Source organism: Passer domesticus, chromosome Z, assembly GCF_036417665.1.
Source record: "Passer domesticus isolate bPasDom1 chromosome Z, bPasDom1.hap1, whole genome shotgun sequence".
In the NCBI taxonomy this organism is placed as follows: domain Eukaryota; kingdom Metazoa; phylum Chordata; class Aves; order Passeriformes; family Passeridae; genus Passer; species Passer domesticus.
Genome location: NC_087512.1, coordinates 24,709,098 through 24,726,125, shown reverse-complemented (window position 1 = coordinate 24,726,125; position 17,028 = coordinate 24,709,098). Strand labels below are relative to the sequence as shown.

The 17,028-nt window shown below is 38.1% G+C and overlaps 1 protein-coding gene across 5 annotated transcripts in view; it reads right to left on the bottom strand.

The window, feature by feature from the left end:
* The window catches only part of AP3B1 (adaptor related protein complex 3 subunit beta 1), a 154,949-nt gene that overhangs the window by 25,092 nt on the left and 112,829 nt on the right, over nucleotides 1–17,028 (bottom strand). For all 5 annotated transcript variants that reach the window (XR_010352186.1, XM_064403014.1, XM_064403015.1 and 2 more), the window contains exons 23-24: nucleotides 5,652–5,883; nucleotides 2,494–2,578 (exon numbers count right to left, since the gene is read on the bottom strand). Coding sequence is in view for 4 of the 5 variants with exons in the window: in XM_064403014.1 (XP_064259084.1) it covers nucleotides 2,494–2,578; nucleotides 5,652–5,883 (317 nt within the window). In the remaining variant the exon portion in view is untranslated. The remainder of the gene's footprint in view (nucleotides 1–2,493; nucleotides 2,579–5,651; nucleotides 5,884–17,028) is intronic.

Sequence of the window (17,028 nt, the reverse complement as noted above, 5' to 3'; positions counted from 1 at the left end):
AACACACAGTCCATGATTGGCATCTAAGACCAATTGATCTACCCATTACCACTATGTCCCTACCCCCACAAGCTTTACTACAAAGCTATTGATTTAAACACTGCCGATCGGTTTCCATTTTCTGATTTTGGGCAGGCCAATTAAGAAAGTGAGTAATTGTGATTACACTGCTTCAGGATCAATTACATTTGATGCAAGATAAAGTGCTCCTCTTAGAACAACATAAAGAAAATTCTTATGATCAGGAACACTTTAGTGCTGAACATGCTTCTAGAAAAAACATAAAATAACTGACAACATCTTTCATAGAGATATGTTAATAGGAAATACGAGAATATAGACACCTTTGTGAGCACATTATTTCAACTACATTTTGACAAACTTCTAGAAGTCATTCCTTCTTTTGGTTAAAAGCTTTTTGAAAAGTATATTAAGTTACAGAGCCTGAAGCTGAGTTCTTTGAGACATTGCTCCCAAAACATCACACTGCAGTTTCTTCAGTGATACGGAAGATCAGTAGGATTTTGAACAAAATAAATTTTCAGTGTAAAATAGCAAATTCAATGCAAATAACATTTTACCTATTTTTATGCTATTTTCTAGGAACTTACGGCAAAGAAACAAGGCCCTATCAATTAGCAAAGGAACAAAGCAAGCAATTCCTATTCTTAATTTAATTTTAAACTTAGCTTGAGCGCTTTTGTCATTGGACTCACATTGTCTAAATCATTAAAATGAATACACCACTGAGGTCTGAGGCAAATCTATTTACAGTGATGTTACTCATAGTCTGGTTGGTGTTCAGGAATATTGATCTGTCTTGTTTGTCTAATAGGAAAATAATAAACAATTACTAGGCAATGTTGGAGAAAGTAATCAGTTTTTATATATCACTAATACAGCAGACCTCCCAAAACATAAAGGTGATGATCTGCATAAAATCAATGTGTTATGCTACATTGCTTATCCTTATCATTGCTAAGATTCTTAGCAATAAATGGTGTAAGTTAAAAATCAAATAATTGGTAGACTGAAATTATGTACCTGAAAGAAAAATATCTGCTTTATTTAAAAAAAGAGTATTTCTGCTTGATAAGCTATCAAGCAGACACTATTTTATAAAATTCAAAATATATTTAGATAAAGAGAGTCAGAGTTTATGATTTTGAAGCAATTTTGAAACTGCACCTGCCTACAAGGGAACCTCCTTACCAAACAAAAATCAGGCAACAGTTCAAAGCTGTTTCCAAATTCCAGCAAACAGCATACAGACCAGCTATAACAACGTGATGTGCATAAACTACATGCTGCAGAGGTTTTGCTGGGAGTACAAATATGTGTAAACTGACTATGCAGGAGCATCTATCGTACAGGAAAAAGTTTGAGAAATGGAAAGAAAAAATCCAACAGTAAAACCTCCTTGCCCCTAGAACAAGAAATGGTATTTTAGCAGTGGTGCTTTAGGAATCACTTGGAGACATCTCTATTATTAGGATTTTCATGCTATCTCCAATAACTTGTCAATTGAACAAGCTGTGCTTAGTAGCAGTACACTAAAATTGCTACATAAATTTTCAAACAGAGGAAGTATAGAACTTTCACGAAGGGCTTCCCTTAAACTGAAATGCAGCAATGTGAATGTCTATTGAATATCCCTCTTTTTGTACTGAATACTGAAAGCTGTGTTTCTTGCAACAAAACATCTAAAAAAATCCATTACTTCAAAATATGTAAAAAAAATTAAATTGTGCAGATCTGTATAGTGCTTTTGCAAAGTTTAAAAGACTACATAAACCTGAATAGCCCCTAAAAGAAGGTTTCAAGTTTTCTCCCTTCCATTTTTTCCCAATGTTGAAATTACCCCATTTTCAAATGCTAGTTTGTAACAGAATTCTAACTGGGTGAATGGGTTCCCTGCTAGCCTAGGATGCAGAAAGAGGACCTTGCACATGCCAATAATGAGCACAAAAATGTGAACCAGGCATATCAGAATATTAGACAAGATTTAGCTGGCCAGCCAGTTACTTGGCTTCATTCTCACTATTGATTTAAAAGAATCTACAGCATTTCTTTGGTGGGCAAATTTTGGGATTATTTTCAGGCAGTCGCGTTACACTGACCATGTGCACCCATAATAAAGACTCAGGGTAGTAAAATTGCTCACACTATGTGCCATTTTGACTTGCTGTTTCTTACAAGGAAGAACATACACAAAACTGTAAAGCTGAATAGTCAGACATGACTGCTTCTTTCCAGATGGTGTTAATAAGAAAAATCCCTAGAAGAGTGGGAGAAAAAAAGTAAAGCTTCCAAAAGTAAACTGAAATGTTTATTTCTCTTAAACATCTTGGATGTATATCACGTTGTAAACTTTGTTTAATTTTTTGAATATTTAATAGAACAGTGAATCTGATACCACCAAGTAGACTTCCAATAAACTCTAGCTTTACCTTCCAGGAGCAAAAAATTACCCTTCCCCTCCCAAGAACTTACCATAACTGGAAACTGGCTGTCTGGGTAGAATCACAGAAGTCAATACCCATTGTGGCAGTAATGGATCCTCCAGGCTCAAGGCACTCTGCAAGAAAAGATTTTTAATAGATAAAGTACACATGCAAGACAAAAGAAGAAGTCAGATGCAACCCCCCAAACTTCACATAATTAAAACTCCCAAAAAGCTCTGTAAGAAAAAATCCAACTGATGTAGTTTTATTACAGATAGTCATCATCCAAATGTCACACTTGCATTTTTAAGCATCCTGGATTCCCCCTCTCACACAGTTAATGCACATGAAATGTTGCCATTTCAGTCTTAGAGCTCTATCAACAAAAAGGCCTTGTATTAGAAAAGCAAGGAAGGAAAAATTATTTACAGGAAAAAAAAAAATTGAAGTGACATCCTTTTAATTGTGCACCGATCCAGCACTGAGATTTCATTTTCACTAACACTGGTTTGCAGTTAGTAAATTGCAAGATACAACAAATAAAATCTACATTAATACACACAGTAATTATGAAATCAAGTTTAAGTTAAGCTTATTTTCCATAATGGAAAATAAGCAGAACTTAAACTTTATTTCATAATTACTGTGGTTTACTTGTGTCTCAATATTCTACTTGCATTAGTTGGAAGGGAGAAGAAGGATTATGAATACTAAATAGAAGATGACTTTGTGCTATACAAGCAGTGCAGACTGAGACCTCTTAGCAGTGAAGATATCAAGAGACATACTCATTCTTAGATTCTTGGCTAAATCACTACACTATTTCCCTAATGTTGTAGAGATAAAGCTTTCATTAAAGGCTTGTAAGCTTCCTTGTAAGCTCTTTCTTTACATAAGTAAAAACAAGCACTGAAGCAGACTTTGCCTTCTCAAGATTACAACAAAGAGCTTAAAGCGCACTTAAAATAGAGGAATTAAAATAAAAAGGAATAGGCAGGCAGAAGAATGTCTGATTTCCAGATTTTTCATAAGGTACCTGGATACTTCTCAGGAACTGAAAGTAGACAGTTGCTCCATGACAAAATGTAACAAAATTTAACTATTTCAAGATTAGGTTTGCAAAAATGTAGAAAACATGAAGTTAATGCTGCTGGCTAAAGTCTAAACTAACACTAGGAAATGAATAGAAAAAAAAGTATTCCAAGTCTGTTTAAAGCATTGAAAGATTAAAGGCTCCAGCTTAAATTCAGAATTAACTTCACCAAAGTCTTTGAGCTTAATGTTTTCAAAAGGAGTTTCAAACACACTTAGGAACAAGAAAGTATTGTGCACAGGGACTTGGGTGAAATAATTTAAACCATTTCTACTGGAAGAATCGGGACAATTGCCAACAGTACTTTCAGTGACTGAAGCAAAACTAGACTTAAATTCCAGCAGGAATACCTGACACTTCTGTTGGATCTGCTAGGTAAATTGTAGGATGTATTTTCTAAACGCTACAAACACAAGATGGAGTAAGAACAGGGTTTGTAGGCTTAGCTTTACGCAAAATCACACAGAATGCAGAAAATTTGCATTCAAGCAAGGAAAATAACGTTTTTGGAAGAACTACAGAGCTTATTTTCTGCAGAAGAAACCAACAGCTTTTCAGGACAATTACCACAATGTCTTTCTTGGAGAAATAAATACTTTACAGGGTAGGGTTATTTTGTAGACCTCAAGGAACCTGAAGTAGATAATTTATTAATTCCACTTTTTTTCCCTCCATGTTTTTATGTGAGACAAGTGAATGCTACTGTTAATTTACTGTTACTCTGGTTACAGTATCTCCTGATCTAATTTATAGTACTACTAGATTTCTACTTGTAAGCCTTTGTGCTTTATTTCTTCAAATGTTTACAGGTAGGGATATAAAATAAAGCTCATGGGCAAAACTAACTTGACATTTCAATTCTGAGCTGGACTTTGTTTTGAGGAATGAGCAGCAAAATCTTCACTTAAAATCCCGAAACTAATAGAGTTCTAAAAGTAACTGCCTTGATCAAGTTTGTATCATTACCAAGATGCAAAAAGTTATTATTATTAATTTTAACTCTGAAATAAACTATAGCACTGGACAACTGCTTTTGTAGCTATTTGGTGTAAATCTGCATAATCTTTCCTATGTTAAAAATATTATTTCAGTAGTTTAGAGCCATTTAATTCAGACATCTTAGCTACTTAAAACAAAGAATACTCTTCAATTCACTGTTGTGCTTTAAGAACATGATCCTGTGGTTTACTTGTATCTCAATATTCTACTTGCATTAGTTGGAAGGGAGAAGAAGGATTATTAATACTAAATGGAAGATGACTTTGTGCTATACAAGCAGTGCAGACTGAGACACTCTTAGCAGTGAAGATATCAAGAGACATATTCATTCTTAGATTCTTGGCTAAATCACTACACTATTTCCCTAATGTATTCTTGTATCACGATACATATTCACATAATAATGTAGCTCATTCAAGGAGAAGAATTTGTATTATGAAACAGAGATGCTTCTTCTCCTTCTGAGTACACCACAATGTCCTAAAATAAAGAACTGCTGAGAAAAGAAAGCAGGTCATGTACATAGGTATTACTCTTGAAAAACCTTGCTATGATCTATGTTCTTTTTTAAGTTTTATACTCTTTTCCACAGAAACTCAGCAAAAAACTATCCTGATTAGAAAGTAGAAAGTAAAACAATTTAGATCAGGTCTGACTACACATTGCTTTTTATCTAATCTAAGCAGACACAATTTGCAGAACTATGGTAGACACAAGCTAAACTAAAACATATACTTCCACTCTACTGCCATAAGCTCATAAGGAAACGACAATAAATAATACATTTAGATTCACTTAAACTTATTAAGAAAATAATTGTGAATAGAAAATCAAAACCTCCTTTTTAACAGAAGCCCATAATAGTAGCCGGTCTAAAGTAAGACAATAAGGGAATCAAAGTTTGTAGGGATGCAGAAAGGTTTGGTCCTAACAAGTTGGTAGCAGATGAGTGTCTGTAAGTATGTACACCCACACACATGTATGATATACATATACATAAGTATACATATATACATATACACACACATACATGTAACTATGCAAAACCACTTTCTTGCATTTGAAATTTTGCTGAAGATTAAGAACCTAATTTTTTTAACATAGGATATGGTTACCTATTGGATTAAACTCATGCATCCTCATGCCTGGAGGTAATTTCTTCTCTCCAATGTGAATATTCTCTATCTTCTGATCAGTTGTATTTGTTACTGTCACTTGCACAGGTACCATACGATCACCAAAAATGCCTGGCTGTCTTGAGAAATGATAATGAGCTGCTAATCCTTTCCCACTCATTCGATGAAGCAGTTCATGTGTTTTTGTTGGCACAGAGACTTGCATAGTGACCTGTTAAGTATAACACAATAGTTGGCAAATACTGTAAGTCAAGAACAGTAAAAATGACAATTCAATACTGCATTTTTCACTCAGTTAGAGCACCTGCTTTTGAGTTGGAATTTTAGTGAACCAGAAACCTGTGAAATACATAAGCAAATTGCAGTAATAGATATCAGATACAGAGCCTAAAACCATTTCTGGTGCTGAAAATACCTTTGTTGTATCTATCTGACTTTGCACTATAACTGTTTTCAAGTTTTTAGCTTTACAGTTAGCTATTAAATTATCACAGTTTTTAATAGTTATGTTTTTTCCAATAAGAAACATTCGGTGCATCAGAATTCAAGGGTATTCCCAAGCTCACTGTGTAAGATGAAAGTGAGAAATTGTCTTCTGTTTCTCTTGTTAAAACCACAAAAAATGTTGTCCAACATTTACACTGGTGAAATAGTAAAAACATAGTTATATAGAGCAGAAAGATACAGATGCTTTTTAAATAGCCTTGCTGCTAGAAGCAATAAGAAAAATCCCAAGGATCTTTCAGCCCATTCTATCCTGCAGAAATAGCATAAAAAAAGACAGTCAGCATGCAAACAAAATCTAGATACTACTGCAAGGAAATCATGACTTCAAAAGTAAGGAGTATACAGAAATATGAAGACAAGTGTATTTGAATTCTTTACATGAGTTTTCAGGAAAGACCAGAGTTATTTCAAATTATATTTATAAAATAATTACCTGTGACATCACATGACCAGACTTGCAACTAACACAAAATGAATGGAAAAGGTATAATTTGTATAGAACTTCACAATTACTGAAAACTTGAAAACATCTTTGAATAGAAGTCCCAAACTTTCACAGATTAATAGTCTGCTTAGTTTTCTAGAAATAACTGACAAGATCGAACTCTCAAATAAACACCTCAGCTGTAAAGAAATAATAAAGGAAATACCTTGAATAATGAATAGCTTATTGGTACACAGAAAGAGACAATAACAGTAAGAGGTTATTAGCAGTCATATTAGCATGCTATTTAAACCATTACTCAAATAATGAAAAAACTCAAGTTTTAAGATGGAATTTAAACCTTATTTTTAAGTTTAAGCTTAGTCTCTAGCTTTTAATATTCAATTCAATTTGAGCAGGACATGCATAATAGAAAAGTTATTTCATGAAATGGTTCTCCCATTTTACATTAACAAGTTTAAGATCTATGTTTAATTCATGTTAACAAAAGTATTTTGAAGTACACTAGCTTCTCTGTGTTAATTAGGGCTGGCTTTATTAACAATATTTATTAATAGGAATGAAAACTTAAAAATTAGTCTGAAGTCTGTCTTGTTGATATGCAGAATCATAGAGCCATTGAGGCTGGAAAAGTTATCGAAGTTCTGTGTCCAACTGTTTACCCAGCTCTGCCATCTGCCGTAAACCAGGTGCCACACTCACATGCTTACTGAAGACTCCTGAGAATGATGATTCCACCACCTCCCTGGCCAGCCCATTCCAATGCCTGATAATTCTTTCAGTGAAGAAATTTTTTCCTAATACCCAACCTAAAACAACCCTGGCACAGCAGGAGGCCATTTCCTCTTGTTCTATCATTTACCTGGGAGAAGAGGCCAACTCTCAAGTGGCTGCATCCTTTTTTCAAACAGCTGTAGAGTGATAAGGTCCCTCCTGAGCTTCCTTTTCTCTAGGATAAAAACCCCAGTTCTCTCAACTGTTCCTCACTGACTTGTGCTCCAGACCTGTCGGGGTTGGCTGTTACTTGTCTCTGCCCCAGCACGGGAAAAAGTGGTTCTGGGTAGTCCGCGCTCTCGAAGAAGGAGTCTGGACTCTTGCTTTTAGGTCTTCAGTCGAGTTTATTATTTCTTATCTACAAAGATTTTCTGTCTGTCCAGCCGAGGTCTGACCAGCAAGACAGCCAAAGGCACTCTCTCCCTCCCACGAGGCGGTTGTCTCTTTTATAATGAAAACTACGTATTAGATATTTACCTTTAATTCCCAATACTTTCTGCCCTTGTTGGCAAGTGTACTCTTTCTATGAACCAATCCACACATGCCAACATCATCCTGAACATGGATGCCAAGGAGAAGAAAGAAGAAGGACAGGGCACGCCCAAATTCCTCCATCTTGGGACTCCTGATCCATGCACAGAATTCTAGACCCCCCTGTACAACACATAAAACCCCCCTGTACAGTGCATTCTAACTTAAGTTCTAACAAGTGAATAACATCCCCTCACCATTCAGACCTGAAATTCTCTCATCTCCTCACCTTCAGGTGTCATTTCTTTAAAAGGATCAAAGTCAAGCCACCAGGTACTTTTGGCAACATTCCAGGGCCTCCGAGCCCCCCAAGGGTTGTCTCAGTAGCTCTGGACATCCGGAGTGATGTACTGAATTCCCACACAGACCCTTCCCCAGCTCCACTGCTTTTCTGTGGACTTGCTCCAGCACCAGAATGATCTTCTTGTAGTGAGGAGTACAGAACTGAACACAGGATTCAAGCTGTGGCCTCACCAGTGCCCAGTACAGGGGACAATCCCTGCCCTGGCCCTGCTGCCCACACCATGGCTGATCCAGGCCAGGATGCCTTTGGCCTTCTTGGCCACCTGGGCACAGCCTGGCTCATGTTCAGCCGCTGTCAGCACCCCCAGGTCCTTTCCAGCCACTCTGCCCCAGCCTGTGGCACTGCCTGGGGCTGCTGTGACCCAGGGGCAGGACCCAGCACTGGCCTTGTTGAACCTCACACCACTGGCCTCTTGGACCTTTGCCTTTCACAAACCTGTGCTGGCTAGGCCAGATCCCCTGGTTGTCCTACATGTGCTGCACAATAGCACCCACGATGAGCTGCTCTAAAATGCATACACATAGAGAAAAATCCTCTCACTATAGTTAAATTGTAACACTGATTCAAGTTTTACTGAATCCCTTCTGTAATTTTTAGAGATTTCAATATGTGCCTATGCCCCTTTCAGCACTACTTCTTGTTTCAGTAATAAAAAGCTTGCGAGCCCATTCACTTTTATTTTCAATGTCATACTATATGTACCAGCAAAAACACACAGGACCCTCAGAAGAATGACATTATGTTTAAGTCATCTTTCCTTGTAAAGAACATTAATTTTCACTCGCACTTAATGTGGCAATGCTGGAAGTAAATAAAACACATGTATGTTGAACAAAGCAATTTAATTCTGTAAAATTGGAGTTTTCAAAACCTCTACATGCTATCAAGGATTTTGAGCTGACAAAGGCTGATGGGACTGTAATGTGATGCATTTAACAGCTGCATCACTCTGGTAAACAGTTTTTTGTTTTAATTCTAAAATTTTTAATGCAGTTGCGATAAAACCCATGGGACATGCACCTACAATCACTCTGGGGTTAAAATAAAACCACACAGAGTTAACAGAACAAGAAGCATCTACTAACTAGGAGATAATCTCCTACAAATTTTACATAGCATATGTTTAAATAATAGAAGTCGTTTGTGTACCTTTGGACAGTTTATGAAAATAACCAATCAATTCTGCAGACACAACATTATTTCTAAAGGAAATCTATGTGACTCATGATGCCTGCAGATACACAGAGACAAACCACACATATTTTATCAGTTTATTACAGTAAGCAAATAAGCGTGGAATGAGAGTGCACATAACTGTCTACTTAACGCTTACTGAAACATTTATAAGAGCTGTTATCTCCCTAATAACAGACAGACAGTGTGCAATTTTAGAGAGGAGAAAAGCTTCATATTTTTTAACACTTCACTAAAAAGTAACTGAAGAGTGTAAAATGAAAAATACTCTGTGCAGTTAGCTGGTAATGGACCATATTATCAACTCAAGTTAGATTTATAGGATACAAACTAGTCACTAATAGTTATTTTATGACAGAGCGTGTCTGTTTTTTTGGGTTTAGATTATTAAGATTAAACTTGCAAAACTTTTTTTTTTTAATACAGCTGTTTAGAAAGACAGTAAAACAAATTAAAATACTGACTGCCCTCCCACCCCATTTTGACTGAAAGCAACCACATGTGGGGACTCCACGTTGATACCGTATGGTTACACTATCTTGGGACCAGCTGGACTAGCCAAAAGGCTGACTGCACATGCTGAAAGATAATTCATCACCCTAAAAGAACTGCAAGTATTTTTAAACTAGCTCTTGCATAAGAACAAGAGCAACATTAGGATATTGCCACCTCTCCTTTAATCATGGGAAAAAAAAAGGAAAAAAGGATCACTGACAGTAGTTGTGGCTTTATTACAACTGAACTAACTAGTTACAAACCACTGAATCCTCCCAATATGAACATGTTTCTTTTTGCCAGCTCAGTAAGTCCTTATTAATTAAGCTTACATTGATGTAAAAAACTATTTTCCCTAATTATTTAAAATAAAAAGAACGACATGGTTTATTAAACCTACTACAGAAAAGAGAGGCACATAAGAGGTACCATAGAGTCACAAAGAATCAGAACGGTTTGGGCTGGGAGAGACCTTAAAGAAGCATTGTTACTATTAATATTATTATTACTACAGACATAAAATTCTGTCTGTTTTCTTTCGTACTTGTTCCTTAGTTTAAAAATCCTGCAATAATGAACAGAGACTTATTCTTGATCCTAGCTCATAAATGCATATATGCTTGGATAAAACCTGTATTATTGGAATAAAATATTTGCTTCTAAGGACGATGAAAATTATAATTCTATTCCTCTAATTTACATTCTGTTAAAGCAGTGGACTACAACATTTAATCTAAGTGATCCTCCTACTGGCAATATCCATGATATAATCCAAGAATTACCTACTGAGCTGTGAGAGCTATAACCTCTGTGACACTCACAGTGGGGCTATGCTCCAGGAACTCTGCAACAGCTAAGAGGAGAAGGGCTATCACATGGTCCAGCCACTTTTACATGATCTTTCAACTGAAGTCATGAGAACAACTTAACTATAATTTTTTAGTATTAGGAGAAAGATGGGAAAACGGAAAAACAAAAGTCAACTACTGGCAGGAAATATGATCTTTTGCTCAATTAACAGTTATATATTACTCACAGTCACCAGGCAATATCTCCCTTATACAGCTCTTACAAAAACAATTATTAATTCATAAGAAGATAAAATAAAGTGCAAGCAAAAAAAAGTCAGTATCCTAGTCTGCATTATTTCAAGAGGCTGTTTGAAATCCCAAGATTACAGCATACCTAAGTCACAATGACATGGATTGCCAAAGTAATGAAGGAATATCCCTGACAGGGAGCAAGGAAACCAAACAAGAAATCAAGCTAGCTCCTATTTTGTACAATCTAAGAAAAGAAACTGGATACCGTCATTTCATTTGAGCTAATTTATCTAGGCATACACACACTCAAGGACATAGAATGAATTCTGGAAAGCACTCTAACTGCTCTACACCCACCAAATAACTTCTAAAAGCATACATCCTAACTCCCTTCTTTCTGCATGGTCACCAACTTTTAGGCTCCACACTTTCCATAATTATTAACATGTCAATGGGGCTAAATGAAAGTTACCATATTAATGATTGTATCTTTAAACGGTTACTGGATTCAGACAATTTCAGACATTATAAAACTAGTTCCCAAAATTCTTACTTGATTTCAATATTAATTAACACTTTTGTCTCCAAAACCTTCCAAGAAAAATAAAAATAAAAAAAATAAAACCTAAAACTGCTCAAATAGTTCCACTGATTTTTAAATCACCCAGAGATGGACCTCAAACAAAAGACCACTTTTATTATGCTGCCTCTGTAACACTGCCAAAATTAATTGTTTTGCTGCCTTTTTTTTTTTTTTTTTACTGTTGTATTTATATGGTTTCAAATCATCCTTCCAAGAAGATTCACATGCTTAAGGTAATCATAGAACGGCTTGGGTTAGAAGGGATCATAAAGATCATAAAGTTCCAACGCGCCTGCCATGGGCAGAAACACCTTTCACTAGGTCAGGCTGCCTAGAGCTCCATCCAACCTGGCCTTGAACACTGCCAGAGATGCAGCGTTCACAACTTGACTGGACAACCTGTTCCAGTGCCTGACCACCCTCACAGAACATAATTTCTTTGCAATATTGAATTCAAACCCGCCTTCTTTCCGTTTGAATCCATCCCCCTCGTCCTGTCATTGCATACTGTTATAAAAAGTCCCTCGTCATCTTTCTTGTAGGCTCCCTTCAGGTACCAGAAGGCTGCAATTAAGTCACTCCAAAGCTTTCTCTTTTCCAGCCTTTCTTATAGGAGAGGTGCTCCATCCCTCTGATCATCTTTGTGGCCTCCTCTGGACTCCCTCCAGCAGGTCCATGTCCTTCCTGTGCTGGGCCCCAGAGCTGCTGCAGCCCTGCAGGTGGGGTCTCAGCAGAGCAGAGCAGAGGGGCAGAATCCCCTCCCTGGCCCTGCTGCCCACCCTGCTCTGGATGCAGCCCAGCACACGTGTGGCTCTCTGGGCTGGGAGTGCCCATGGCTGGCTCATGTCCAGCCTCTCAGCCACCAGCACCCCCAGGTCCTTCTGGGCAGGGCTGCTGTGATCTGTCCATCCCCAGCCTGTGCTGGTGCCAGGACTGCTCTGACCCACGAGCAGCACAGTGCACTTTTGCCCTGGTAAACTGCATGAAATACCCATAAGCTCTCTTATGAGAGAACTCGTCCATGTGCCTCTGGATGGCATCCTGTCTTTGAGGTGTGGCAACTTTATCACTTCATTTGGTGTCATCTGCGAATTTGCTGAGGGTGCACTTGATCCCTTTGCCCATGCCATTAATGAAGATACTAAATAACATTGGTCCCTGAGTGACACTACTTTATCACTGATGTCCATCAGGACTCTGAGATGCTGACCACCACTCTCTGGAATGTGGCCATTCAAACACTTTCCTATCCATCTAACAGTCCACTCATCAAATACATCTCTCCAATGTATTGGACAAGGGGAAGAAACCTAGGGAGAACAGGGGGCAGGGTGAAGAGGGCCCAAATTCCCAGGGAAATCCCACTTGTCCCATTTCATGCTGGCATCCCATATGATCCCCACACCCTACTTCACTGCAATCTAGTATCTTATAAGGGTACTTCCATTATCCCAGTCTCCTCCCACATTTCTCAGCTCCTCCTATTTGTAGTGGACCATGTGAAAGGCTTTACTGAAGTCCAGAAAAAGTGCATCTGTAACCCTTTCCTTACCCACTGATGCAGTCTCCCATCATAGAAAGCCACCGGCTTGGTCAGACACGATCTGCCTTTCCTGCAGCCATGCAGCTACCTCAACCAATTCCTTCAGGACTCTGGGATGCATCTCCTTGGGTACATTCAGGTTCCTCAAGTGGTCACAAACCTCATTGTCTCTTAAAGGGGGAAGGACTTGGCTCTCCCAGTCCTCATCCTGTTATTCATCCAGTCAAGAGTTGTGGGAAGAGTTTCCCATTGAAGACTAAGGTAAAAGTTGTTAAGTACCTCAGCCTGCTCTTCTTCTCTTGTTAGCAGTTCTCCAGTTTTCCAGTGCTGTTTCTCAGAGGGGGTACCTCTTCTTGACCTTCTTTTTCTGGTTAATGTACCTGTGGAAGCCCTTCCCATTATTCTTTGTGTCCCTTGCCAGTTCCAGTTTTGTTGCCTTGGCCTTTCTCATGGCCTCCCTACACAGTTGTGTTTCATCTCTAGACTCTTCATAGGTCATCTGTCCTGGTTTCCACTGCCTGTGCATTTGCTTCTTTCCCTTAACTTTGACCAACAAGTTCCTACTGAGCCGTGCCGGTCTCTTGCCCTCCTTGTCTGATTTCTTGCTCCTGGGGATTGCCAGCTCTCATGCTCTGTGGAAGAGTTGCTTAAAGATCTGCCAGCTCTCTTGTCCCTGAGGGCAGTCTGTCAGGGGATCCCACTGACTAGGTTCCCAAAGGACTGGAAGTCTTTCCTAAAGTTCAAGAGCTGAACTCCTTACCCAGCCCCTATCCTTCAGGGCTGCACACTGCAGCAGTGCATGACCCCTGCAGCCCAGGCTGCCTCCAGTCCTGGTGTCCCAGTTAGCTCACTTGCATTGGTGACCAACACATCCTGTACCACATTCCCTCTGGCAGGGCTGTCTGTCACCTGGCTCAGGAAGTTATCCTCCACACATTCCAGGAGTCTCCTGGATTGTCACAGTCCTCCAAGCTGCTTTCCAGCAGCTGCTGGGGTGGCTGAGTTCCCCTGCAGGACACGACCCTCGGGCACAAGGCCTCCTGTGCTGGAGCAAAGGTTTGGTCAATGGGCTGCCCTTGGTCAGGCAGCTGTAGCAGACCCCAGCCAAAGGCTCCCCTTGCTGCCTCAGTCCCTGACTCCTACCTACAGCTTTCTACTTGCTCACAGATATAAGCTGTGAATCTAGAAATTATCAAAATCTTCAGCAGTACTAAATTATATATTTTCTAACACTTTTATACCCCTTAGATTTTTCCTATGGTTTTCTTAGAATAGAATCAACTAGACAGCACTGCAGTTACTGTATATCAATAAAAAGTATTGCTCTTTGAGCATAAATATGACTATATGATATAAAGGAACGAGAATTGGGCCTTAACCTGGAGTTCAAAAACAGCAGAAAAGTGTAGTAGTTCCATACCAGACTAATCAAGAACTTTCAAAACAGCGTGTGCACCTGATCTGTGTAACTGGGGGCCATAGAGACAGCTTGCATTTTGCATAAATCATAGAGCCTAAAGCTCTGTATTACAATAACACCTGGTTTTATTTGAGATTTGGCATCTTTGCCTTTTTTTTCTGCTGAGCATAATGAGTCACATAAATAATCAAATGAAAATATTAGTAAAATATTTTAAAACGCCACATTAAGAAAAAAGTCCATTAGCAACAAAAAGGGAATATTCTCATGATTAAGTCTAAGTTATTAAACAAGTATGAAGGAAAGGGCTAAAGTCAGTCACACAACTATGGGATACAAACTTTGGTATAAATTCAGAAGCACACATTCTCCCCCAGAAGGTCTGCTGGGATGATTAGTGGACTATAAGAAGGGCTTAAATAAATACCAATGAAAATTTTTTTGTAGGAACACTAAAAGAAAATTCCTACACTTCAACTGGTGAAATTCATATCTGTGTATGGGAGATCTCAAGATTTTCTGTCCTTTTGGCCTATGTATGCTTCCATGAGGTGAAAACCACGTGGTCTGGTGGCTGATGCATATGTGAGACTTTCATCAAGCAGCACGAAACAGTCATTAGGTGTTTCAATTAAAAGGCATTTCCCCAGTGCAAAACCAAATAATTTACTTCAATTCAGAGATTCCATTCTTCCACTGACCACTAAACTGAGAAGTCTGAGAACGGCACTTTCGGTTATGGTTTAGTGGGGACCTCAGCAGTATTAGGTTTGCAGTTGGACTCAATGGTCTTTTTCACCCTCAATGATTCTTTGATTCTATGATTACCTGAAGTAGCTCAGGAGTTAGAAAAACAGAGTAAGGTGTCAGCCTCACCTTGCATCCTAGTTATGAATTTGAAATAGTGGACATTGCTGAGAAGGATTAATATGGATTTTGGCATTGAGTCTAAATGACTTCAAGGAAGTTCCTACAAATTATTTCTAGTATATTATTTTGATTTCTGGCAAACAGCCAATACTTCAGAGACCTCTAAAGTGAAAACACACTGTACCCTACTGGTCATAACGTATAATCTTACAGTTAGATTTATACAATAACAACTCCTGCATATTGGTTCCTTTCAGCAGAAGCATCTAGCTCAAATTTTTCCCCAGAAGAGGACATCATCTGTTGGGACAAGTGTATAATGTAATTAAAACACATATTACACTTGTGGGTAATAACACAGTATTACCCACAAGCAAAAGTGAATTCTGCCTTTAATTCATTCCCTATATTCAAAATATAGTACAGGTATTTATGAATGCCAGAATATAAATTACATCTTTGTCACCTCCATAGAACTGTATTTGAAGCTTATTCACTACACTGTTGTTGAAGAATGCAACACATTATTCTGGCTTCTATCAGGATGACCCTAATGCACAGTAGACAACTCACAAGGACAAAAACCTGAAATAAGCACTGAACTCACTGCATGTAGACATCTGTATCAGCACTTCCTCAATGCAGGAGAAGAATCTCTGTGTGTACCACACTACATCTCTTATACATGATATTGATGTGCCAATTTTCTCCAAGTTTTATTTAATTATACACATAATATTTTAACCTAAACAAGTCCATAGTCCTTAGACTGCAAAAAATTACAGACCTGAGGCCATGATAACATTGTTTTTCTGTGTTTTGTTCTCCTTAAGCATTTTTTTCCATCCTTAAAAAGCAAGAAGAAAAATCCTGCTAGTTAGTAGTCTTTTAAGCAACAAAGAGCTTTATTTATAACCAACTACCTTCAGTTTATTTGTTTAAATTAAAAAAATGTTATTTTTTTGACTCAGAAACAAAATTTGTGGTGTCAAAAGTCCTGTTCATCCTTGACAACAGTTCTTTTCACACTCGTAATAAGAAATGCAACTCAATCCCATCCACACTGCTCAGAGCAATGCAAGCAACACCAAGCACAGCACGCTGCCATCAGAAACCTCACCCCACGGATGTCTCTAATGAAGGCTCCACTGTACAGACACAGACACTGAATGCAGAGAGTCACTGTGGCCATGGTTAAAGCCTTTAACTATGTGGATGACTGATGTCAAATTAGGTAGGTAACTTTTTCTCACCTACTTTTGCAATTATCTTGGTCCTACTAATGCAGAGTATTACCACTACTATTGTCCAAGACTGCCACAGATTGTTAGCTCACTGAGCATAAATGCAGCAGCAGGAAGACTGTGACAATGACCATCATTAAAACTTAGTCCATTTAAAAACATCTTTTAGTACACAAATGTATTTCAGTAGTTCAAATTTATGATTCACCTAGCAAGCATATATTCTAATGGTGCTGCTATTACAGAGGTCCTTCAGTGCAAACAGAATGACTGAATGACTTTTATGCATTTTTTGCATAAAACATTTCAATGCAATAATAGGAAAGTTCTACACAAACCTTTTTTTGCAGTCATGAACTCCTAACTGCACTATGCAACTGAAAGATGTATTTTAGAATTCTTA